The sequence below is a fragment of the Cucurbita pepo genome, chromosome LG01 (assembly GCF_002806865.2).
Source record: "Cucurbita pepo subsp. pepo cultivar mu-cu-16 chromosome LG01, ASM280686v2, whole genome shotgun sequence".
NCBI lineage: Eukaryota > Viridiplantae > Streptophyta > Magnoliopsida > Cucurbitales > Cucurbitaceae > Cucurbita > Cucurbita pepo.
Genome location: NC_036638.1, coordinates 6,968,556 through 6,993,196, shown reverse-complemented (window position 1 = coordinate 6,993,196; position 24,641 = coordinate 6,968,556). Strand labels below are relative to the sequence as shown.

At 35.9% G+C, this 24,641-nt stretch overlaps 4 protein-coding genes and 1 long non-coding RNA gene across 10 annotated transcripts; 1 reads left to right on the top strand and 4 right to left on the bottom strand.

The window, feature by feature from the left end:
* Positions 1–549: 549 nt before the first annotated feature.
* Positions 550–2,339, bottom strand: LOC111783884 (transcription termination factor MTERF5, chloroplastic-like). Its single transcript, XM_023664730.1, has one exon. The coding sequence runs from the start codon at positions 2,212–2,214 to the stop codon at positions 1,093–1,095; it is 1,122 nt and encodes a 373-aa protein (XP_023520498.1). The 5' UTR covers positions 2,215–2,339; the 3' UTR covers positions 550–1,092.
* Positions 2,340–3,102: 763 nt separating this feature from the next.
* Positions 3,103–10,594, bottom strand: LOC111795836 (probable serine/threonine-protein kinase PBL4). Of its 2 annotated transcripts, none has more exons than XM_023678442.1 (9): positions 10,193–10,594; positions 9,100–9,242; positions 8,807–8,904; positions 8,475–8,698; positions 6,614–7,207; positions 5,737–5,885; positions 5,176–5,388; positions 4,623–4,772; positions 3,103–3,518 (listed from the first exon to the last, which is right to left on the bottom strand). In XM_023678442.1, exons 1-9 carry the CDS (start codon positions 10,389–10,391, stop codon positions 3,423–3,425), a joined length of 1,866 nt encoding a protein of 621 aa, XP_023534210.1. In that variant the 5' UTR covers positions 10,392–10,594; the 3' UTR covers positions 3,103–3,422. The 2 variants fall into 2 exon arrangements, with proteins under 2 accessions (XP_023534210.1, XP_023534217.1); XM_023678449.1 differs by having other exon boundaries at positions 6,638–7,207.
* Positions 10,595–12,569: 1,975 nt separating this feature from the next.
* LOC111795864 lies at positions 12,570–16,723 on the bottom strand. 3 transcript variants are annotated; one of them, XM_023678489.1, is made up of 9 exons: positions 16,638–16,723; positions 16,407–16,535; positions 15,803–15,854; positions 15,617–15,668; positions 14,740–14,835; positions 14,227–14,280; positions 13,980–14,045; positions 13,008–13,086; positions 12,805–12,922 (listed from the first exon to the last, which is right to left on the bottom strand). In XM_023678489.1, exons 1-9 carry the CDS (start codon positions 16,695–16,697, stop codon positions 12,845–12,847), a joined length of 666 nt encoding a protein of 221 aa, XP_023534257.1. In that variant the 5' UTR covers positions 16,698–16,723; the 3' UTR covers positions 12,805–12,844. The 3 variants fall into 3 exon arrangements, with proteins under 3 accessions (XP_023534249.1, XP_023534266.1, XP_023534257.1); XM_023678481.1 differs by having other exon boundaries at positions 12,570–13,086; XM_023678498.1 differs by lacking the exons at positions 15,803–15,854; positions 16,407–16,535; positions 16,638–16,723 and having other exon boundaries at positions 12,570–13,086; positions 15,540–15,628.
* A 707-nt stretch (positions 16,724–17,430) lies between these two features.
* On the top strand, positions 17,431–24,497 carry LOC111795851 (SAC3 family protein C). 2 transcript variants are annotated; one of them, XM_023678461.1, is made up of 9 exons: positions 17,431–17,561; positions 20,379–20,769; positions 21,111–21,211; positions 21,825–22,046; positions 22,883–23,104; positions 23,213–23,298; positions 23,437–23,533; positions 23,944–24,036; positions 24,128–24,497. In XM_023678461.1, the coding sequence occupies exons 2-9, from the start codon at positions 20,448–20,450 to the stop codon at positions 24,272–24,274; spliced, it is 1,290 nt and encodes a 429-aa protein (XP_023534229.1). In that variant the 5' UTR covers positions 17,431–17,561; positions 20,379–20,447; the 3' UTR covers positions 24,275–24,497. The 2 variants fall into 2 exon arrangements, with proteins under 2 accessions (XP_023534229.1, XP_023534237.1); XM_023678469.1 differs by lacking the exon at positions 17,431–17,561 and having other exon boundaries at positions 20,130–20,769.
* Positions 17,659–20,017, bottom strand: LOC111795880. 2 transcript variants are annotated; one of them, XR_002815262.1, is made up of 5 exons: positions 19,808–20,009; positions 19,637–19,714; positions 19,057–19,433; positions 18,897–18,974; positions 17,663–17,850 (listed from the first exon to the last, which is right to left on the bottom strand). It is a non-coding gene; the product is annotated as an uncharacterized LOC111795880 (long non-coding RNA). The 2 variants fall into 2 exon arrangements; XR_002815263.1 differs by lacking the exons at positions 18,897–18,974; positions 19,057–19,433 and having other exon boundaries at positions 17,659–17,850; positions 19,808–20,017.
* Positions 24,498–24,641: the final 144 nt, after the last annotated feature.

The following is a 24,641-nucleotide window of genomic DNA, read 5'->3' as shown; positions in this document are numbered from 1 at the left end:
TGCTTCAAAGTGGGGCAAGATGGCTGCAGTAACAAAAATAATGGAGAAGAAAGGGCTTCAAGAAACTCATGGACAATCCAATAGAATATATGCTTTCTTGAGGAACTTAGAGATGAAATCAAGGTAGCTGGCTATGTGCCAAATACTAGCTTGATTCATGACGTAGAAGACGATGTGCAGGAGCAGCTCCTCAATAGCCATAGCGAGAAGCTCGCCATTGCTTTTGGTCTTTTAAATACCAGTCCCGATACTATGATACACGTCCAAAAGAACCTACAAGTGTGGAGATTGCTACAACCAAGTATAAGACTATGCTTGCTACCACTCATTCCATTCCTTGATACATTTATGCTATTATAATTAGATGCAGACAATTTTCATATGCAAAACTCATAAGAAATGGTTATTATCATACAAGATTTAAGCAGACTATAGAGTTAACTTGTAACTAAGAAGCTAACATGAACATAATTCTTCCAGTGACACAAAAAAAAACTTGGTTCGAATCTCTTACTTTAGAGAACCGTGTACTCAACTTCCATCGGTAGATTCATAGTAAAATAATAATGTTTTTGATTGTTCCAAAAGAAATGAACCAAAGACACAATAGAGCTGAGATGGTAATTGTCTAAGTTCTACCTAATATTAGAGGTACAAGAAGCATAATAAATCGATATGAACATCAAGAGCTATCCCTAATAAAACCTATGGTTGCTATACTTTCCGCTCGGTTCCACAATTCCAAATGCAAACGAAATGGGTCCATTTTTCTTTTCTCGTTCTAAAATGAAACAACTTACAAAAGCTCAAGATGTTGTAATAGAATTAGCTAGCAGCCTCAATAGGAAGGGAAAAAAGCTTCCCATTTCAAGATATCATTGTATTCAGAATTAGGCTACATACTTAACAAAGCCAAGAGACAAACAATAAGAGATTTAGCTAAGAACAGCCTCAAATTGGAAGGGAAGGGAGGTCTACCACTGTGAGAGGAGAGAGATCTTGAAAAGCTAAAGAAAACGTCTCTCCCATTTCGAAATCATGGTACTAAAATTTAGAAGATAAGAAGAATTTGACTTACAACCTCTTCCAATCCTATAGAACAGGTCTGGATTCGGCTGCCGCATAGCCCCTGTATATGTCCATAAGATCTGGGACTTCATCCAAATGCTTAAGAACATAATTCGTGACAAAATTTCTCTCCCCTAGAAAAAGTAACCAAGCAATCTTTCTGTTCTTAATAAGTTTTTTGACCATCAAAACCTCAAGAACTTTGAACCTTGGCCGGAGACGCTTGTCCAGTCCAGACATGAAGAACTTGGGGTAAGAAATTAAAGTTTCTGGGTCCAATTTTGCAGTGTTCAAACAGAAATCTGCAACAGCCCTCATTTTCTCCTCTGAACAAGCTAAACAATATGGGTCTCTCTTAAATGCTGTTAAAATCTCCTTCTCAGACCATCCCAAACTCTTCAAAACATTTATTTTCTTCTTCCAAGTTGTGTCACTTATGGACACCACTACACGAATCGAATGAACAAACATACGGGTGTGTGGTTCAATGCCCAATTCCTTGACCTTCTTCACTGCACAAACCATTCTATCAACCTTTTGCAAAATAGTTCTTGGTTGCAGCCGAATCAATTTCGATATATTCCTCGAAGGTACCCCTTCACCGAGCAACACATTAACGTTAGATTGCATAACACCCTTCAAATTAGAAGTTAGAAGCCACGAAAATCGACGAATAGCAAAATTAGCCTGCTCATCCGATTCAAGCATTTCCTTAATGAAACAAAACGATGGTTTCAAATGAGAATCTAAGCCCCTCTGCAGAATAGCGGGGTTCGATAAAATTACCTTTGGAAGTAAAGGGCCGACGAACCCAATTTCCTCGAGGAACTCAAATTTAGGCTTCAGATTGCTGGAGACTCTCGATTGAAGGATTGAAGGTCGCTTCGCGATCAACTTGGCGATCTGCGAATTCTCGAATCCATATGATTTCAAGAAACGAGGAACGGCTTCGTACTTCTTGGCGCTTTTTTCATCGAATTGGAGCTTTCGAAGGGCGGAAGAAGGAGAATCCGTAGCAAGCCCACAAGAGTTCTTGAGGAATTCAATCGTAGACACAGACGCTAGAGGCAATGTAGAACCAGAAACCGTATTGACGAACCGATTTTGGATGAAATAGAGCAGAAATTTCGAGGAAATTTTAGACATTTTGGGATGGGAATGTCGAAGTTCAAGCAATGGTTTTAGTTAGGGTTTTAAGCTCCAAGAACAGCCGCAGAGTCGAAACGAAAAAACCCATTCAATGTCGGATTTTGAAGTCGCAGAGCTCGCAAATTTGGGTGTTTTTATATTTTCCATTTCTCTATCTTGGAATATATATATTATCAAATTTTAAAAAATAAAATTTAAACTAGAAAAATAATATTACCCTTTGTCTTTAATTTAATTAATTTTTTTTTGGGTGAGTTAAAGATGTTGAGCAGTGTTCTACAATGGGTAGTTTTGCAATCATAAGATGAAATCTTTTCGTCTTACTTAAGCTAAAACAGAAGGCCATATCGGGCTATTATATTTGCATCCCCTAACGTCAAAGTGGTCTCAAGTTGCCATCGTGTTAAATAAGTTTAAACGGTTTGCAACTACATGATCGTTTATGAAACCCAATTTTTTTAAAACGACGTTCGACTTGGATGTGTAAAGCATATAACTAGCCTTTCTTCTTAGACATAATCAAACTCTTTTGAATATGGTTAACGACATAGGTCTAAATTAACTAAACTATGTAAACTTTGATAAACTTTTATTTATTTCCATAAGTAACTCCTGACTCAGATAAGAGAAAAATAGGACTAGCATTGTAAAAAACAAAATATTTGTCAAATTCAATTAAAATTCAAAATAAGTTTAGAGGGAAGTGATTTTAAGAATAACAATCACTTTTTTGAATATTGAATACTTTTCAAGATCACTCTCAAACCTGTCCTAACTTAGCCCATAATCAAATCACGATTATGTTCGTAAACAAATTTATGATAAATCAATAAGGTCGTGAATGCAGAGCTTTCTTTGCAAAGGAAATCCTTCATACATTTTAACATATCCTCTTTGAGTACAAACATGGAAATGGATCACATGGTAGAATGAGTTGAAAGCTATAGACTAACAAATATAGGAAGCAATTTGGAACCATTTTAATGGCCACATTGAAACAGTATATATAACAAAAACGAAAAGTACTTCTCAAGTATAATAAGGTTGAAACATCCTAGCTCCTAACAACACATAATATCTATCTATTCTATTATCTCTTTTTCTTTGCTATTTAGAGATGAATTTCCCAGTGGTTTCCAGCAAGATTTGGTTTACCTGGCGGTCGTTTATTGGATGAATGGTCGCCCGTGATTCGAAGGTGCTGATTATCCATTCGTGGGTGTAAACGATTCTGCTGGAGAGAAGTCTTTGCTATTGCCCGTTGGGTCACCATCCATTAGGTAATTGAAGTATTCTAGTACCTATTAACATGTAAAGAAAATAATATGTTACAAAAGAATAACTGGGCAGAGGATAGGGATGAAGTCAGAGATTTTAATTAAAAGGGATATATCTTATGTAACAATTCATCGCGAGCAGATATGGTCTTCTTTGAACTTTCTCTTTGGGGCTTCTTCTCAAGGTTTTTAAAACATGTCCGGTAGGGAGAGATTTCCACACCCTTATGAAGAATGCTTTGTTCTCCTCCCCAACCGATGTGGGACCTCACAATCTACCCCCCTTCGGGGCCCAACGTCCTTGATGGCACACTGCCTCGCGTCCACCCCCTTTTGGAGCTCAGCCTCCTCGTTGGCACATTGCCCAGTGTCTGTCTCTAATACCATTTGTAATGGTGCAAGCTCACCACTAGCAGATATTGTCTTCTTTGGACTTTCCCTTTCGGGCTCGCCCCTCAAAATTTTTAAAACGCGTCTATCAAGGAGAGGTTTCTACAGTCTTATAAAAAATGTTTTGTTCTCCCCAACCGATATGGGATCTCACCTTTTACCTTCTAGACGAGGAAAACATTAAAACCCAAAATATTTATGTCTTCTTGTTTTTATCTTCCCCTTTTGTTTTTTCTCCTCCCCCGACAAAGGGAGGATGTTGTCCCTAGTCGGAGTTTAAGTAGTGAAAGCTATTGCCAACAGTGATGCAATGGAGAGAAGCTAGCCATAGAGACAAGAACAATGAATATAATACTCTCAAATTGCATGGTCAATACTTCATTCAAATTGGTTTCAAGTCAAGTGCAATACATAAAAGAAGAAACTAAAATGGTCATCATAAATAGTGTAGAACCCTTGTTTAACTAAAAAGTTCGATACTGAACTGTATGCATGGTACGAATTCATAATCAATCCAAGGAATAAGAAACGCGTGACTAGCCACATAAAACAAAAATGTGAACATCAAGGCTCTGTTCGACGATTTTTTTTTTTAAATTGTGCTTGTTTTCTCACCATATCTTAGTGCTAATAAACTTAAGTTTTAAAAACTAAATGACTATCGAACGAGTCTAAAGAAGGCAGAGGTGATAGACAAATAAAGATATGAAGCTGAAAATATATGGGGAGAGTGTTCACCTTGGTCATAGTTATTCTCTTGCGAGGATCCTTCCTCAGACATTTTACCACTACATCAACCATCCAAAAGAGTTGGTAGAAATCATGGCAGTCTGCTATTCTTGGATCTATTAAATCAGGGTAGTTTCTTTCCTTCAGCAATGGTCTTGCCTAAAAAAACACGTAGCACAACTTCCCTTGGTAAATCTTAAAAACATGGAAGTATCAGGTACTTAATGCACACATACTGGCACTCAAGCAGATTGGAGTTTGAACAAAGGATCTTCTACTTTTATACCATATTAAATCACAAATGAAATCAAAAGTTTAAGCTGATGAGTTACTGTAAATTTAGTTTTATCATATTTTAACACATATTCAGTGAATTCCACTCATTTACCATTCTCATTCATTTGTTCAGAAAAGAAAACATCAGGGCTACATACTGATCACTTATAGTGATTATTAGCTTAATTATATTTTGTCACATTTAACATACAAGTTTTATTAAGATAGCTCCTATTAGAATATGACGAGCAGATCAAAACATCTTAGCAAAGAGCTTATTACTTACCCAGCCCACAAGACTCTTTCCTTCAAATATCATGTCCGTGGTCCTCAAGCCAGTAATAAGCTGTAATAAGACCACGCCAAAGGCATAAACATCAGTTTTGGTAGACACTTTACCAAATTCTGCATATTCTGGTGCTAAGTACCCCAATGTCCCAACAACCCTCGTCTCTGCAGAGTCTTCATACTGAGTTCTTGCTAGACCAAAATCTCCTAGCTGAATGTAAGAAAAGAAGCAGCAACGTTTAACTGATTTCTTAATGGAATTCTATAAATTCAATGGAATTCTAAAGTTCCACGAATCAACTAGCACACGATTGAAAGTTAAGGGATTCATTAAACATAAAATTTAAATTAACATTTGATAGGTCAATTAATTTCTTAAGATTTTGAATTTGATGGACGCATTAGACAAACAATTGAAAGTTAACTTATTAAACACTTTTCAAAGTTAAAAGAAACTAAATAAATACAAACATCAAAGTTTTAGACTAAACTCCGAACACAAGCTAAAGGAATTTATAATCGTGAAAGGACCATAGTGGAGCACGAAGGAAATTATTACCCGTGACTCATAATCATGAGTTATGAGGATATTATTTGGTCTCATGTCTCTGTGGATAATGTTATTTTCATGCAAATATTGTAAGCCTCTAGCAACTCCTCTAGCTATCTTCATCCTCTTTTCCCAACTGAGAGGTCTGCGTGCAGTCCCTGCATAATTCCACCAAAAAGAGATGTGTTTCATAACTACAACTTTAGTTTATTTACAAAGAAAAACAAAAAACATATAAAAGAAGAGTAAACACAACAAACATTCTCCTACATAATTAATTCATTTGTTTTCATTTTTATATTATGAAAGAGACATAATAATGCATTTGATAACAATAATAGTTTAAACTATGCATTTTTTCCTTTTGTAATATTTCCCTTCAAAATTTCAAATGAAAAATTGAACATAGAATGGAGTGGCAGTCTCCTATAACGGAAATTTAGATGACCATGTTGTTCTTGGTCGCTACCACATTATTTCAGGTTTCAATCTTCATATGAAATTTATTCTAAAAGTAGTTTTGAAACATTATTGAAATGGAAGAGAATATTGCAATAAGGGTATTTTTTAAACATAGGTTTTTGTTTTTTCATATATATAGTTTTGCCTGAAAATTATCTTTTCTTATCAATTGAGATTTAACACAATTTTTAAACATGCTCAACAGAGTTCAACTTCAAATAGGTAGTGAAATCATCCTCCCCAACCTAAATTGTAAATAGAGTTAACTAAACAATACTAAGATATAATATGCAAGGTTGATAATAAGAAAATAGAACTGCGATCAATTTCTCAAACCAAATGCCAAACAAATAACCTAAAATATATTTTCCCATGATCCACAAACAGTTTTTTTTAAACAATTCTGAAAAACAAAGTATATTACCAAGCTCCATGCGGAAATCCTTACTTGACAAGTGCTTCTCCAAGGATCCATGGCAGACATACTCATAGACAAGCAGCAGCCTGCGAGTTGCTTCTCTACACGTACCCAAAAGCATCACCAAATTCTCATGGCTTACTTTGCTTAGAACACTAACCTCAGATCTGAATTCCTTTTCTCCTTGAGAACTCGCAAGTTTATGTTGCTTCACAGCGATTCTAATCCCATCGATTTCACCGCGATAAACCGAACCAAATCCACCTTCCGAAAGGAAATTGCGATCCGAAAATCCATTGGTAGCCGCATGAAGCTCTGCGTAAGTGAAATCCCTCCTCCATCCAACAAATGGCCGCCGGATGTGGCAGATCGAACAGGCGGAGATTTTGAAGTTATCATCGGAAATGGAGAATGGGCAAGAAGATGAATCTCCACCTCCTGAAGAAGCCTCTTTCCGCCTGAGAACTTGCAGAATCGAAGATTTCGATTCTTTGATATTATAGCTCGAGGATGATTTGCAAAGTGAAGGTGGTTTCTTGTTGTTGCCAAGGCGCCATCCCAACTGCGTCTCGAAGAAATCTGTTTCTTCTGCATCTTTTTCTAAACCAAAAACGCCCAAAATGAAAATTCGAACATACAGGAATATTTTAGGAAATTTCCGCGCGAAAATTCAAGTCTATTTACTGATTTTTTTTTTATTTATTTAAAAAAAAAAATCAACTTTTACCCCTAAATTATTAATATATGGTAAAATATTTTAATATTCTATTCAAAATTAAATCACGTATAAATAAATGAATTTTTTATGAATTTTTTTTTGGGTTAATTTAAATTAATTTAATTTCATAATTATTTCTTGAAAACAAAATTAAAAATTTTTGAAACATAACCTATATTAAAAATGCAAAAAATAAATAATTGACCATGAAAGTCCGAGACTAATTTAGGGAATGATCATAGGTTTATAACGAATGAATACTTTCTCTATTGATGTGGGGCCTTTTATGGACGCCCAAATCAAAATCACGAGAGCTTATACTCAGAGTAGACAATATTATATCATTGTGGAGAGTCGTGTTCATTTAACAAAATCAACCTAATGCAATATTTTACGATGGGTTGAACTTAAGTTCATTATTTAATAAAACTAAAAAAAAATTTACAACCCGAGTCATGTCTAAAAAATGTCTAAACCCGACACAATTTTAGTCACGAACACACTTAATGTACGTTTCTTCAAAAATTTACAACCCGAACCATGTCTAAAAATGTCTAAACCCGACACAATTTTAGTCACGAACACACTTAATGTACGTTTTTTAAAAAATTTACAACCCGAACCATGTCTAAAAATGTCTAAACCCGATACAATTTTACTCACGAACACACTTAATGTACGTTTTTTCAAAAATTTACAACCCGAACCATGTCTAAAAATGTCTAAACCCGACACAATTTTAGTCACGAACACACTTAATGTACGTTTCTTCAAAAATTTACAACCCGAACCATGTCTAAAAATGTCTAAACCCGACACAATTTTAGTCACGAACACACTTAATGTACGTTTTTTAAAAAATTTACAACCCGAACCATGTCTAAAAATGTCTAAACCCGATACAATTTTACTCACGAACACACTTAATGTACGTTTTTTCAAAAATTTACAACCCGAACCATGTCTAAAAATATCTAAACCCGACACAATTTTAGTCACGAACACACTTAATGGACGTTTTTTTCAATTTGAACCAAAATAAACGAAGCTTTTCGTTAAAAAATTGACGGGTATTTTGTATAATGTATTTAAGATAACCCATTAAATGCAAGAATTAAGAACACAAAGGAAAGAAAGAAAGAGAGTTACTGGGTGGAGAGGTTTGAGTTTGGTGAGGGCTTCCAGGTATCATCTCAGCATAGCTAAATTGATGGGAAGGGGAGGCTTTGGCCAACTCCTTCTCCTCCTCCTCCTCTCTTCCATATTCCATTCCCAATTTTCCTCTCAATTCTACCACTGTCTTGTCCTTTTTCATTCTTGATATCTTGCCACTCAAATTCTTTAGAAAGAATTTTCGGTCTCTCTTCATACGTCTACAAATTCGTAAAATTTAAGGTTAAAATTGATGTAATTGGACGAGTTTACGAGTCGAGTAACGACAAGAGAAGGACTAAAATCAGATGAATTGGATTGGGATTCACCTGTCGAGGATGACCCAAGTTGGTTTATAACTCGTAGCAGCTTCGAGAGCTACTTTCTTTGCGGAAGGCCCTGCATGAACTTCCACCTTGAATCTTATCTAACAAATTTACAACAAAATAGGCTCAATATTTTAAATAATGAACTAACACGACCAGACAAAACGGGTCAAAATGAGCATATACTGTACTCTCAACTAAAAGGCTTGAAGTTTGAATCCTCTTAGTCGTATAGTGTGTTAAAAAAAGCTCTCGAGATGGATCGGGCTCGGTCATTTAAATTAAAGTTTACGGACCTTTTTTAGTTCACAAAGTTGCAAAATTTCAGGCATTCGTTCATTGTTAGTGTATTCTTCCAATTTCCTTGCGCTTTCCTTCGCTATCAAGTTGTCGTTCAGCCCTATCATAGAGTTTGAGTCCACTCGCTGCTTGTGTCCCACTGATGAAAACGAACAAAAAACGACATTCGTTTTAGTAGAATAAAGAAGACTTAGATATCATTTTGGTCGATATATTTTGAACTTTAGTTCATTTTGGTTATACTCGACTCCTCCAAAAGGAAAAATGTTCAAATTCTCGTACTCTTCGTTGACCTAAAATAACAAAGAAAAATCTTGTTCGTTCTAGTCTGAGAGCTTTCAAAAGGTTAGTTTTGGTCCCTGTAATTTTAAAAAAATGACTATTTTGATTCTTATTCAAAGGTTTCAAACAAAAATCTTCGGAGATGTCTCGAGAATAAGAACGGAGCAGAGACAGATTTCTCCTCATCTATTAAATTTGATCATGAACAAAGATTATCTGTTCCGACCCACCTCGCCCCAATTCCTACCGCGCCTCACTTATTATACACACACATATATATACATACACACAGTTATAAATATATATATATATATACATATGTATATGTATATGTGTATATATATATATATATATATATATATATGTATATGTATATGTGTATGTATATCTATATACATATACATATATATATATATATATATGGCAATCCAATCCCCACAAATTCCACTCGGATAATCTCGATTATATTCTCCGACCCACATGACCTCAATTCCTACAAAGCCTCACTTATATATATATAATAAATTATGGCAATCCAATCCCTACAAATTCCACTCGGGTAATCTCGATTTTATTCCCCGACCCACCTCGCCTCAATTCCTACCACGACTCACTTATTTTATATATATATAATAAGAATTTTGTAGGAATGGAAAATGAAATACGAGGTAGGAACGGGAACAAAAGCTTCTTAATCTCTACCTGTCCCGTGAACATCTCTAATCGTATCTTCAAATTTAATCCGTATATTTATCCAAATCCACCGTAAAAAGTAAAAAAAAAAGGAAAAGATGAATGAAATCTTACACATGGAAGCTTCCATCAAAGCATACATACTAGGATTATTAACCTGATGAAGAACAAGGAGTAGCTTTATTTCATCTCCCTTTCTAAATCCACAGTTCCTCACCATCCATTCAATCGATCCCATCCCTCCATTCCAACTCAACTTCCTGCTTCCATCTTGGATCACCATCACTTTCTCTCCTCTTTCCTCCTTCGCCATCCTCGTTTTTCAAAACTTTTCGTATTTTCTAAGAACGTTTCGAAAACAGTTGTCCAGACAGACACAAATTTTTCGGCCTTGGCTCGGTCACCGAATCGATTCAACTTCTAAGAAACTAAGAACAACGCTTTGGACGAACCGATTTCAAACCCGAAAACGAAAGTGATTTGAAAGAGAAGACGAAGAAAAAGGGAGAGTTGATGGTTAAGTATAAGAGAGGCCTCCAACATCATTACCAATTTTCTCTTTGCAACTATATAGTTGAACCAACTAATTATTATAATTATTATAATAAATAGTTTATAATATATTAAGGGTGTAACCCAAAATTGAAAAATCTAAATATAAATTGGTTGGGTCGGGTTGAATTGATTTGACGTTTTCATAAGACTTTGGTTTCGTTGAGTTTTCTTAGGTTTAATATCGGTTTTAAAGTAATGTATGTATATAATCTAAAGTTTTGAGTCGACTTTAATTCAACAACTTGTGAAGGATGGAATTCAAACATTTGACCTATTGGTCGTGAGTATATGTCTTAACTAGTTGAGCTAAGCTTAAAATTGATAATTAAATTGATAACTGCATCTCTTTTCATCGATAATGGGTGTCGAGACCTAAAGTTTAAAAACTAAACTATTATTTTCGTGAAAGTTTCGGAACCAAAAGTGAGACCTATCGTCCATCAATAATTGGCGTCGGGACGAGCGTAACGTCTACTCGTAAGATAAAAATTCAAATAGGTAACTTTACATGTACATATAAATGAATTACTAGCATTTCACTAAGTAAATCACATTAGAAATTACCTAAGCTTGGTTTTTGTACTTTTCTCTTCAATAAGTCTTCTTTGATGGCTGGCATCTCTCATCTCATCACCAATTGATGACCCCAAAGTTTCTTCTTTACAATTGTTTTTTATTTTGAAAGATTCTTGTTGTAAGAAAATTATTTGTTTTGTTTCATTGAACATGGCAGCTGATTTGGTCCGGGTGCACTTTTTCGTAGTTAAATTGATATTTTTTGAACAAGTTAGATGAGTTGGAGATTCGAATAGCCCGAATAAGATTCACAACCTAACCATCTGTTTCGAGTTGGGTTGGGTTGAATTTGGGTCACGTTGTTTGTTTTTTTTTTAATTAGTTTAAAAAAATCTATTTATTCATATGTCTCGTTAATAACTAAAATATCAAACATTCACAAGTTACTATGCAAACATCTGTTACTAACTTCAAATATTCTTAAAAATAAAAAGAAAAATAAAAAAACTAACCGTTATGGTTTGGGTTGGATAGTGCGAGTTTTTCGGATTATATGAACACCTTTTAATATATTAGATTTTTTTTCCTAAGTGTATCTATATTAATATATTGTGATGATACAATTTATGTTGGTCCTCATTATATTAATATAAGGTGTCAATCATATGTTACCATCATTTGAATCTTATTACTTGGCATCATATTGTATAATAATTAAGTAAATTATGCTATTTTAGTATAAGGTATCAATCAATTTCTTTCAAACTACATTTCGTCTTGGTTACGTCCAACAACTTGTTCAATAACCTTTTGCATTAAAAAAATAAAAAAACATTTTTTTCTTTTATTATAAATATATTTTTTCCAATATTACATGTTCTTTATAAGTGATACAATTATTTTCCAAATATTATATTCTCACATTGAAACCATAAAATTGCCCTTTAAAAAACAACTGCAAAAAATACCATTAAAAAAAAAAAACTATATTTCTTAAATATAAACTACGTTATTTATTTATTTTATTTTTAAATATCTTCTATACATGTCTCTGGTCGGGCCTTTGTAACATATTTTAATAGAAAAAATAATTATAAAAAAATAATGTTTTAATTATTTATTTGGAATTGGAATCTTACTGACTGACAGGCAATGGTTTTAGACGAGAGAATCAATGTGTCTGAAGGGTTGGAAAATAAAAATTAATTAAAGAATGAGAAAAAAATGTAAAAAAATAAAATTCCGTTCCCTTTTTTTTTTTTTTTTTTTTTTTTTTAACCCTCTAGGCTCTAATTCATACCTTCCAAGGAATCAATTTGGAAGAAAATTAACATTTAAGACTGGTTTAATTAATTGTTCTAATTTGAGTTAGATTTAAAATGAATTAACAAATTTCTTGAGAATTTAAATAAAATAACCGTTTCAACAACGAAGGGTAAAGATTGAAATATGAAAATTCAAACCTAAATTTGAATTGTGTAACATATTCTCGACAATAACGACAATCTCGTTGATAAAACATATCGTTTTGGTTAAACCTCCACCCTATGTTTTAAAATATTGGAAAGTTTAATTTTTAAGGAAGAAAAAAAAGGTGATAGCCTTCAATATTGAGGACAAGGAAACACTCATTGGGAATAGGGTAATGAATGATGTGAGAGAAAAAGTACTTACTTTCCAAGGGAAGAACCTGTCTTATGCTGAAAGCAGAGTAACAGCAATGAATAACAAGAGAGACAATCCTAAGCAGAATCCAACAATCGCCACAACTGCCTGGAGATGGGTTAATTTTGAGCATAATATCAATGAAATGAAACAAAAAACACAATGGATGTATTGAAGTTTCGTTTCTAGTAACCTTCCCCTGAGACTTGAAGTTGTATTTGACCGTGAACCACGACAATCCTCTGTCGACGAACGGCGCCATAGCAAGAGCTCTGCATGAATGAGAAGCTTTGGTTTTAACAAGTTGCTTCCTCGTTTTAGGAATTGAAATGGGAGTGAGATTTAATATCCGACGACTTTTGATTCTGTTCTTGAGAATTAAACTTGTAGAACTACTATTTTTTAAAATACTGACCAGATTTTAAATATATTTTTTTTTTAACAAAATCAATCTTGAAAATAGATTTAAAAGAGCAAATGAGTTGTGAGATCCCACGTCGGTTGGGGAGTAGAACGAAACATTCTTTATAAGAGTGTGAAACCTAACCCTAGCAGATGCGTTTTAAAAACCTTGAGGAGAAGCCCGAATGGGAAAACTCAAAGAGGACAATATCTGCTAAAGGTGGAATTGGGCTGTTACAAATGGTATCAGAGCCAGACATCGGGCGATGTGCCAACGAGGAGGTTGAGCTCCAAAGGGGGGTGGACAAGAGGCGGTGTGCCAGCAAGGACACTAGGCCCCGAAGGGGGTGGATTGGGGAGTCCCACATCAATTGGAGAAGGGAATGAATGCCAACGAGGACGCTGGGCCCGAAGGGGATGGATTGTGAGATCTCATATCAGTTAAAGAGGAGAACGAAACATTTTTTATGAGGGTGTGGAAACTTCTCCCTAGAACCTTGAAGGGAAGTCCGAAAGGAAAAAACCAAAGAGAACAATATCTACTAGTAGTGGGTTTGGGTTGTTACAGGAGCGTAATTATAAATATAGAAGACTGAAAACAAAGATGTTATCAAGTAGGCCTTTCTAAGTTATGGAAGTTGGAAAAAAAATGCAAGCATTTAACTTGGCTTACAGTTCTCTTCATATAGTTGGGTTGTTTAATGATGAGCAGAATCACGTACCAGAATAGTAATAGATAAAAAGCAGGAATATAAGAGCTCACCCTGCCGCTCTTGCCAGCTTAGTAACTTGGCTTCCAGCCCAGACTGTAGCCATTATCTTGAGAAATCTACAAGATTATTATGTGTCAATGTCTTATTATAAAACTCCATCCTACACAAATATTTTTTTCGATATAAAACCAAGCTTTCATTGAGAAAAATGAAAGAAAACGACCAAAATGATAGCCCAACAAAAGGAGTAAAGCAACTAGCCATATAGAAAGGGCCTCCTACAATAAAGTTTTTCACCTTCCAGCAGCTGCAACATAGCCCATTTTCGCAGGTGGTGGTGCAATGTAGAACCTAAAATGCAAATAAATAATATGATAACATGACCGAGTACACTGCTAATGGAAGAGTGAAGAAATAAACAGAAGACAAACAATAGTATGACATAGAGAGTGCTATTATTATTATTTTTAAATAATAATAACATAAAATAAATTATCGCCCACTGATCGGTGGTAAAGGTGTTTTTAATCAGAGTCCCACTAAATTGATCGGGTTGAGGGAGGTGGAAGCATCCAACTTCCAAGAATTGCTTTCAAACATCTTACTGTAGTTTCTTAATTCTTACCTATCTATATACAATTTCCAAGCCTAATCATCTGGTTCCTATCATTGCCATCCCCGAACATCCAATTCTAATCACCAACACGCATACCAAATAACCTCCTAAACTTATGAAGCCTTTAAGTCTCTCCTACGTAGTAACAATTCATAATAGTAGTAACTAAGTAGTAAAAATAGAAATGGACTCACCACACAACAAGAAATGTTGTAAGATAGTAGACTGTATTCAACAATCCATAAGACAATATTCCAGAAACTCCATATCTCCTCAATTTATCCAGCACCCTACAAGATGAACGTATACTAGAATAAATGAGCGAAAATGAAATGTAATGTCTCCAAGACTGATGTATGCCTAATATGAAGTATGCACTGATGCGTCCAATAAGATAAAGTCGATAAGATATTTGTTTCATTTCAATAAGGCCAAGAAGAACTTTGTTTCCTTTCGATAAAGTCAAGCAGATTTTGTTTCATTTCGGTAAAGGCAAGAAGAGTTCTTCGTTTCCTTTCAATAGAGCCAAGGAGATCTTTGTAACATTTTGATAAGGCCAAGAAGATCTCTGTTTTATTTCATGTGGTTGCTAAATGGAAACTTTGTTTCCTTTTCAATTTATAACTTTATGTATTTTGTACCCAACATTTATGTACTGCAAAATTCTAGAATCGCAAAGCTGACTTGACTTGACCAATAAGTAATGATATTATAAAAAATAAATATGAAAAATTGCCTGTCTGAGGGCTTTGACTTGCTCTTTGATATGACTTATTCTTAGGGGATCAAATATATTCTGAGACCCCCTTTTTTCTTAAATGTAAAATAATCTACCAATATAAACTAAAAATGACAATAACCAACAAAACAGTACAAATATTAGTGGAACATGAAGTAGACTATTTTTGTTGCTAAGCTTTGTTGTACAAGTATGACTTTGATTAGAAACTAAAGAGTAGAGAGAGATTGAGCAGAAAAAGGAAGGTCTCACCACCTCCATTGCATTATTAACAGAAAAAAGCAGTAGCCTTAGAATTCACCAAATATATGCAAGGCAAGTAGTAGTAGTACTCGATTGATTTTCGCGGATGTTTTTTATGATTTTCATTCTTTTCCATCGAACCTAACAAGAGAGAGAAGGAAAGGGATGAGAATTCGTAAGTTCTTAATCAAGAATATGACATTTGAAAATCTAAAGTTCACTGAATGCATCAAGACTCAACCATGAGTTCATAGGTTCGGTTTTTTATGCCATACCTTCAGTTTCATGATTGGAAAAGCCATTTTCCGATTTCAATGGATCATTGGCCTATAACAGGACATTGGCAGTATCTAATCAGTAATACATACGCTTGTCCAAATGCAGGAACATTCGTGCCTAAAATTTCACTTACTGCCACATTCTATTCATATAAACAACTGAAGTCAATAGAAAGTAAACCAACACTTAAACATGCAAAAAATCTTCATAGAAATAATCTTCCAGCGACTTCATAGAAGTTTCAGTTCCGAAATATAAGAAATTATAACCCAATTCAAACGAAAACAGTGATGGGGCCAAATGGAATGCATAGAACCAAGCATACCATAGCATTCATTGCCAATTAGACAAAAGAAAGACATGATGGTACTCAGAGGGTGCAAAACCAGGGCAATTAGAAGTTTGAAACATTATTATCGCTCCGCGGACCGAACAATTCAATTGGAAAGAGACATCAATAAGCAAAACAACACAGAAACCACCCCCAAAAATTAGGGCGTAGATTCTGAAGCAAGTGGACAAAACACCATAGAACGAAAGAATTAAACTGCAGAAAGTGAAGGAGATTGCTGTTTTGCCAATTCACTGAGAAACACTTACGCTAATTTCGGCATTGTTAAGGCATTGTCGGATGCTAGGGTTCCGACTAACAAAAATGTTATTCGGCTTTGAGACGCGAAATGGCGGGGAAGCTCTGAAAATTGTCTTCGGCTGCAGTTTATTCGAACCCTGAAGAATAACAATTCGGGAAGATGATAATAGAAATTAAAATGTTTACGCATTCAGATTCTAAAATGTCGCAGAAATTTCAAAATCGAGTGAAGCTTTTACCGCCACCGGGAAAACGACGCAAGGGATGGCGCCATTGGTGAGCTTAAGTGGAGTTGGCATTTGAGAGAGAGAGAGAGGATGATCAAATGCGAAGAGAACTAGAGTTTAGAAAATGATAAAAATGGAAACTTTTATAGCAAATTTTTAGACCAATTCCATTAGGTTGAAATTTTTAGACAAATTCGAAATTTTGAGCCAATGGAGAATATTGTCTCGTCCCGTTTAGCTAATGGAGTGAAGACTCTCTTTACTAACTAGAATCGAGCATTTCTTACTTAGTTCAGGACAAGTCTTTTCAGTTAAATTGACATCTCTTGTAAGAGTTCAAGCTCACCGCTAGTATATATTGTTCATTTTAGTTTGTTACGTATCGTCGTCAGTCTCACGGTATTAAAATTCGTCTATGGGGTAAAGGTATTTACATCCTTATAATAAATGTTTCGTTCTTATTTAAAACTGATGTGGGACCTCACAATCTTAGAAGCTAGCTTGGTCGGTTAGGGAAAGGTTCTCACATCCGTTATAAGAAATGTTTTGTTTCTCCCTTCAACTTCTATGGGACCAATTTGGTTACATTTGACTGTGCAATTTCATAAATATTTTAATATTATTATTAGAATAGAAATCTATTGGAACTTAGACAAAATTATATATGGATTTCTGTCCTAGACCACTGTAATTTAAAATATTTATATTTTTAAGAGTATTTTTTAAATATTTAAGAAAAATCAAAATAATGTTATAAAAGCAATTTATCAAAATAATATTCCTAATAAACTAAAAGAAAAAGATTAAATCGTTAAGAGCTCAATTGAAGTTTTGAGATTAATTTGGATAATTGGCTGCCCTTTCCCCTAATTCGTGACATTTTTGTATCGTTCTTCCCGAAAACAATGGAGAATTTGCAATTTGTAGTTGTAACAGGTTGTCAGGACCCGATTTTCGAGGCTTCGAAAATCAGACCGTGAACCAAAAGACGAAATCGAAAACTAACAAAAAGAAAATAGAAGGGAAGGAAAGTAAAATAAAAAGATAAAAACTCCATTTGATTAAAACAAGAGAGAGAAGATTTGTTTCGAAATTATTACAAAAGGAATTACAAATACAAAGGAAAATACAAAAGACTCTAATAGACCGACAAGGGACTGACGCTCCGGAACGACCCCCTCTGTGACCGCACAGCTCTCGAACGCTCCTCCACCTCAACCGGCACCTGAGAAAAAAGGGTAAAAAGGAATGAGTATAAAAATTATACTCAGTAAGCCACCTACTTGTAGGCTCTCGTCGCACCCTAAACTTAACAAACAACCACGGACTTTCCTTTGGCTCTAGAACGTCTGATTCTGGTCTTAGCTCATTAGGACTTGTCTTTTAGGGCTTCTTTGGTTCTCAGTCCTTCCATTTAAAGGATTCTTTTAGAACTCCCTTATGCTGACTTGTGTAATGACTGGTGCCCTACGAGTAGCTACCTCGGCATGGCTCTGAGACTATCTGATAACTTGCCTAGGGGGTGAGCTGCAACCCCTTAGGCCCATGACAGTCCCCCTGGTCGGGGAGAGCTACCCCCCTTAACCCATCCAGCTAAATGGTCTATACGACGTGGGCTCACGTTTTCCATGCTAAAACGGCTAGGAGCAGACGAATTCTGATCAGGAACCCTCTGGTCCCCCACGAAGTTATGACACCAATCACGCACATGCAGCCTAAGGGTACTCTAGAGATGGTTCGTATGCCGTGGTGGTCTGTTAGCCTTCTAGGGAAAGGTTAGGTCTATACCTTAGGTCTTGTTACTCTAACCACATATCCCTAGACTTTATAATTCTTGTGGGACGTGGAAATTAACTGAGTGTGCACACAACTATCATCCAGCATCATCATGCAAAAATTCATGCAAAATAACACACATGCTCAACGGGGCCATGACATCCATCAAATCCCGGAGCGCAGAGTTCACAAGTTCCTATTCTCTTTTCAGCATGAATTAAACATTTACATATAAAGCGGAAGCTTAAAACATAATAGCAACACTCAGATAATTCTCGTAATATTTCACATAACACATTCATACTCTTAACAATCAAATTACTTACATTCAATCATGGAAAAATACCACCTAAGGTAATTTAACTAGCATGCATGCATAACCAAGCGACTCCTACAAGTATTTCTTCCTAAAGATCCGTGTGGTGACTTACCCGATTGACGCGTGTTATTCGNTCCTACAAGTATTTCTTCCTAAAGATCCGTGTGGTGACTTACACGATTGACGCGTGTTCTTGGTTGAGCATTTCTACACCAATAGAGTGTCCACAATTACTGAATTATCTCATTTAAACCCTATTCCATTTAAAAATAGGGTTAGAGTTGGAATCGGGAGGAAAATCGGGCAAACAGAAATCGAACGGGCTGAAAACAGCACCTCACGCGCTCACACGCGCCTGGGAAGGTGCTACACGCGCACGGCCACGCGCGCGTACGGACGCGCATGAGGGAGGGGAGACGCGCGCTGAGGTGTTGCCACGTGGCGCCCGATAAACGGTCAGCCGAGGTCAAGGTCGTCGGTTCGAAACCGGAAGGGCGCGCTGGAAATTCGAATTCGTTTACGCTGACGCGTGGCAACCAGAAACCGGGTCGGTGGTCCGGGTTGCGCGCGGGTCATCGGGTCGCGAACTCGAGTAGCGGGCCGCCGGCCATCGAATCCCGCCCGACGCGAAGTATTTCTTTGATTTTTCTTCTCCAATGGACGCTTGACACGTGGCCCTTCTCCTCCGGCGAAGCGCAGCCTCCTCCCTTCTCCTGCGATTTCCAGCATTCGATTACTTTGTTCCATTTTCTTTACATTTTCACATTTCGTTCTACCTAACTCGGATCAACATGGTTCCTTCACGAGATTTGTAGAGCGTATATTCATCTTTAGGAAGGTATTTTTCTTGTAATTTAATTCTAATCCCCGGAATAATTACCTTAGTCCGAAAATGGCAAGAAACATCAATGCCTACCTCTTTGACGAACGCCGAAACTCCCATTTCCGATCTGAATCGATTACAACTTCCTTCACAGGTTTTGAGCGTAATCCTCTGTAGATTAACATACTCAAAGTTCAGGCTCTAACTCTTACTATATCTCACAGATCTGAAGCAATTTCGAGAATCTAGATTCAAGAACTTTACCTTTAGATTTTTCCTTGTTTCTTGATGGTTTTGGATGATCTAAAAGTTAAGAATATTCTCCTCTGAATTCTGTGAAGATTTCATGAAGAAGGTTCGGCCGGAACCGGACCCCTCGTCGCCGGAGCGGCGGTGACCTCCCTCTCTCTCTAGAACTTTCCTTCTCTCTCTAGAATTTTCCTTCTCTCTCTAGAATTTTCCTTCTCTCTCTAGAATTTTCTTTCTCTCACCATTTATATTCTTTTTCTTTCAGCCATTTTTCCTTCTCTTCCTTTTCCTTTTTCCTTTTTTTTTTTTTTCTTTTTTTTTTTTTAAGTATGTTACTAAAATGGAGGGTGTAATGACCAAATTACCCTCCAGAGATTAACCTTGACCATCCTTCTAATTTTCTATCATTTTTCTTTTAATTTTCTATCATTTTTCTTTTATATTTTTCCTAAGTTCTTTTATTCCTCATCATTTTTGTGTTTGGCCTTATCTCGGATTTTGGTCTCTAAGACCTTCAATAAAATTGAGAGAGATCGAAGGTAAACTTAGATTTTAAACTTTCAGTTGAGGCTCGGGGATTACACAGGTGCATTTAGGAATTCAAGATCGAAAGTTGATTCTGCGCGTTAATTGAGGGAAAGTTTCAAGTTCATCCATGGAGAGGACGGAGCGTCAACGTCGAAATCATCCTCCGTATCGATCGGCTGCACCATCTGATTCGGCCGGATCTTCGAGCTCCACTTCCCGCAGATCTTATTCCAACCGCAGTAGAAACGCCGACTACAAGCATTCTAAGTACAATACCAACAGTAATCTCAGCTTTGAGGATGATGCTGACTGGCGTAGCAGAAGAAGTAGCGATAGTAAAATCTATTTACAGAAGTTAGAGGCGAAAGAAGACGACGTTGGACATGATGGCCGTTCTCACTTCGATCTTCCGCCGGTATTAGTCGGCACTTGTCCTTCCATGTGCCCTGGTAAGTTGAAACCGTCCACGTCTTCCAGTTTCTTGATCTTTGTTGTGGCGAGACTATTGGACTATATAAACGCTCTCAAATCCTTTTCTGTTTTCTGTAAACATTTATCTGTTTTGGTTGCTCATAGCTTGTAGAAGGCAGGGAAATGTGTAATTCTGTGCTATATGACAAGCACATTAACTCATGCTTGTGGGCTGAGCTCGATTAATCCTCCAGACTGCTTAATTTTTGTTGGATTAGTATTTCGGTTTTGGGGTGACACTGTTACACGAATGTTAGCTTCTTCTTCTTCTAAATCATATGTTAGCTGCTTTGGTAAGAGTTTTCATATTTGTAAACAGAGGCAGAAAGAGCACAGCGTGAAAGGCTGCGAGATTTGGCTATATTTGAAAGGCTGCACGGAAATCCTAGCAAAACATCTCCAGATCTGGCCGTCAAAAAGGTATTATCTACTGATAGTTGCTTTATGTTGCATCTGAATGCCTCTTTTTTGGTTTCTAATGCTAAACATCTCGGCCTCTTCTTTTATATTTTCTTGGTTGGAGGAAGTGATTTGTAAACCATGTTCTTAAAGTTAAGATACAATTATTACTGCCAATTACCAAAAAGAAAAGGGGGAGAAAGAAGAAGAAGCTATTGCATATGAATTTGGCAGTATATTGGAAGTATGCAACTGTCAATTAACTCATTTAGGGGCCTCCAACAATTTATTTAGTTTCCATTGTCGTTGAAAAAGTGTTCTATGATGATCCTTCATCTTTCTGGTGAACCTCTTTTTGCGATTTAGAATTGTTGTTTCTCTTGTGAAATTTTCGGACTAATTTGCAATATTGAATTCGTTAATCGTGCATGGAAGTGAGTATCACTACTTTGAACAGAATGATAGCTAGGCATTTGCAACTCCCAATGACTTGAATCCTCTATTGTCATTGGCTCGTTCTGCTCGAATATAGATTAATTATTTGTGATATCGTTGATCATGATGGATAGATTGGTTTTTTCTTTCACCACATTTCTTGGTAGGTATCATCAGCAGTAACATTTCACTTGTTTAGTTCTGCAGAACAATGTCTGCCAAGAGTGACCAAGCATTAGATGTGCGGCCTCTACCTGTACTGGAGAAAACATTGAAATATGTCCTGAGCTTTTTGGATACTAAAGAGCAACCTTTTGAAGTGATTCATGACTTTGTATTTGATAGAACAAGATCTATAAGGCAAGACCTCAGCATACAGAATATTGCTAATGAGAAGGCCATCTACATGTATGAAGAAATGGTCGGTATCATCTTGTACTTGTTCTATTCTATGCATCACTCCCTTTCCTAGAAGTGAAGTATTTTGAAACTTGATTCTATGTAACTGTGTTTTAGGAAACTATATAACTGATCGTGGGGCGTGTGCTCGGTCCTTTGCAGTAGTTGTCTTACTCGAAATTGTTTATTTCCTTTTATGTTCTTAACTTAAATACCCCACCAATTAGTTTGTGCGGCACCTGGAATCTCGTGCTCTTGACTGCCTTTGATATGCGCAACTCTTTTCTATTATTCTGATATCAGATGTTCCTAATTCACCCTTACTTTGTTTTTTTCGACATTTTTAAAGAAACTAACGATGTAGTTCAGAAGTTACTGCCATATCCACTACCTTTATGAGGCAAACAACGAGCTTTGATGGAAAGATAGGGCCCTAAATGGGTTTTAGTTAGCCCATTTGCCTCACTTAGTTTTTGATGATGTTTAAGGAAAATAGACATTCAAAGATCTAAAAGTAATTGCAAAGCTTTTGTTGGTTTTTGTCTTCTTTCTTGTATGCCTTTTATATTTATTTATTTATTTTGGTTGCTAGCAAATATGGATTGTGTCATTATGCTGATGAATGAATTATTAGACATTCATCTTTTCAGATCACATTTCAATTACTGTTTAAAACTTCTGACCAATGGTCTTTAGTGTATAAAATATTTGGAACTGTACTGCAGGTTGAACTTAAAGACTTCAAACATGTAGAAATGCATTTTGAACCTCAAAGTTTGCGAACTGTTTGGTTAATTTTGTTGGAGTAGATGAAAATGCACCCCTATTTTCATTGATCTTGAATCTTCTTCATTACAGGTTAGATTTCATGTCACATCACACCAGAAGCTTTTAAATGGTGATAGTAATTCAAATGCTTCCTCAATGCATCACCTCAACACGCAGCAGCTCTCAAAGGCTTTGATCACACTACTTAATCTCTATGAAATTAACAGATCCAACGGTGCTATATTTGAAAATGAAGCCGAGTTCCATTCATTGTATGTGCTGCTTCATCTGGATTCTAATAGCCAAGCAACGGTCTGTTCTCTAGCTTACTGAAAGCATTGATAATTTTTGAATCAATACAGTACAATCTACTGTTAGCTGTGTCCTATGAGTAACACATTGCTGTCTCTAATTTGTCAGGGGGAACCACTTACTTTGTGGTTTCGTACTTTACGGTCTCCTGCGATCAAGTCGAAGGAAATGCGTTTTGCTCGGACAATTTTACGGTATACTATTTTCTTCTGAAGATTTGTTTGTTTTTTGTGTTCCAGTAATGCCTAATGATGTTTGGAGAGAAGTTTCCTTTTCTCATCTCACAATCTTCACTTTTCTTTTCTATCTGCTCCTGCCGTTCATTTGAACAGATATTTTCGGATGTGTAATTATAAGGGTTTCCTTTGTACCATAGGAGCTGAGGCTTCCAACCTTCAATATTGCATTCTTGAACCTTACGTTAATGAGGTAACCATAATCTTGAAACTCTCCCTTTCGATATTTTAATCTGAAATTTGTATACATGAAAGGTTAAGTCAAAGGGATGAGAAGGAAGCCTTCAAGTTGGCCTTAATAAAAAGTTGTTTGATTTCGAAGTCACAATTTTGATGAATGTTAGGGCGTTCAGGTCTCGACAAGAACGAAGAATATAATTTTTATGAATGTTAGGGCTGTCAGGTCTCGACAAGAATGAAGAATATAATTTTATGAATGTTAGGGCTGCGGGCTGCCGGGTCCCGACAAGAATGCAGAATATAATTTTTATGAATGTTAGGGCTGCCAGGTCCCGACAAGGACACTTAATCATTTGGTTAGAAAAAAGGGAACTCGATCGTTTTTTTTTTTTTCTCCTAAGGCATTTATCGCTCGCTATGCAGATTCGTGCATTAGCTTTGTCTTACATAAACAATGGTGGATACAAGCTTCATCCCTATCCTCTGGTGGATCTATCCATGCTTTTAATGATGGAGGTATAATAATTTATGACATAACTTATGATCTTCTCGATCGCTTATGTAAAGATCTGCAGTTGTTTATTATAATTTTTCAAGCTTATTTCAGGAATCAGAAGTGGAATCATTTTGCAAGGCCTGTGGTCTTGCAACTTCTGAAGATGAACTAGGAAACATGTCACTTCCTACCAAACAAACAACATTTTCCTGTCCCAAAGGAGCGTTTCAAAGATACAGCTTTGTGAAGCTGAAATAACATCAAGGTGGCTATCTTTACAACCCATTGTTTCATCATTTTTCTTTATAGATTCTTAGGGCTTAATTTCTGGTAGGACTATTCTATACTGTATTATACAGTTGTGTTCTGTGAAAGCTGAATTATCCCATAATTTATATTGTATTGTTGTCTTATAGGGATAAGAACTAACTATGTAGCATCTATATATAAATTGTATAATGTCATGATTTTATTTAGACGATTTTGAGTTTATTTAATTTGATGTATTGTTAAAAGTTTGAGATTTTAATTAATACAACTCGAGTTTAGGAGTATAAATTGATATTTGCTCAATTAAATAAGTTAAAATGCTTATAATTTTTAAATCATATTCACATTTGTAACA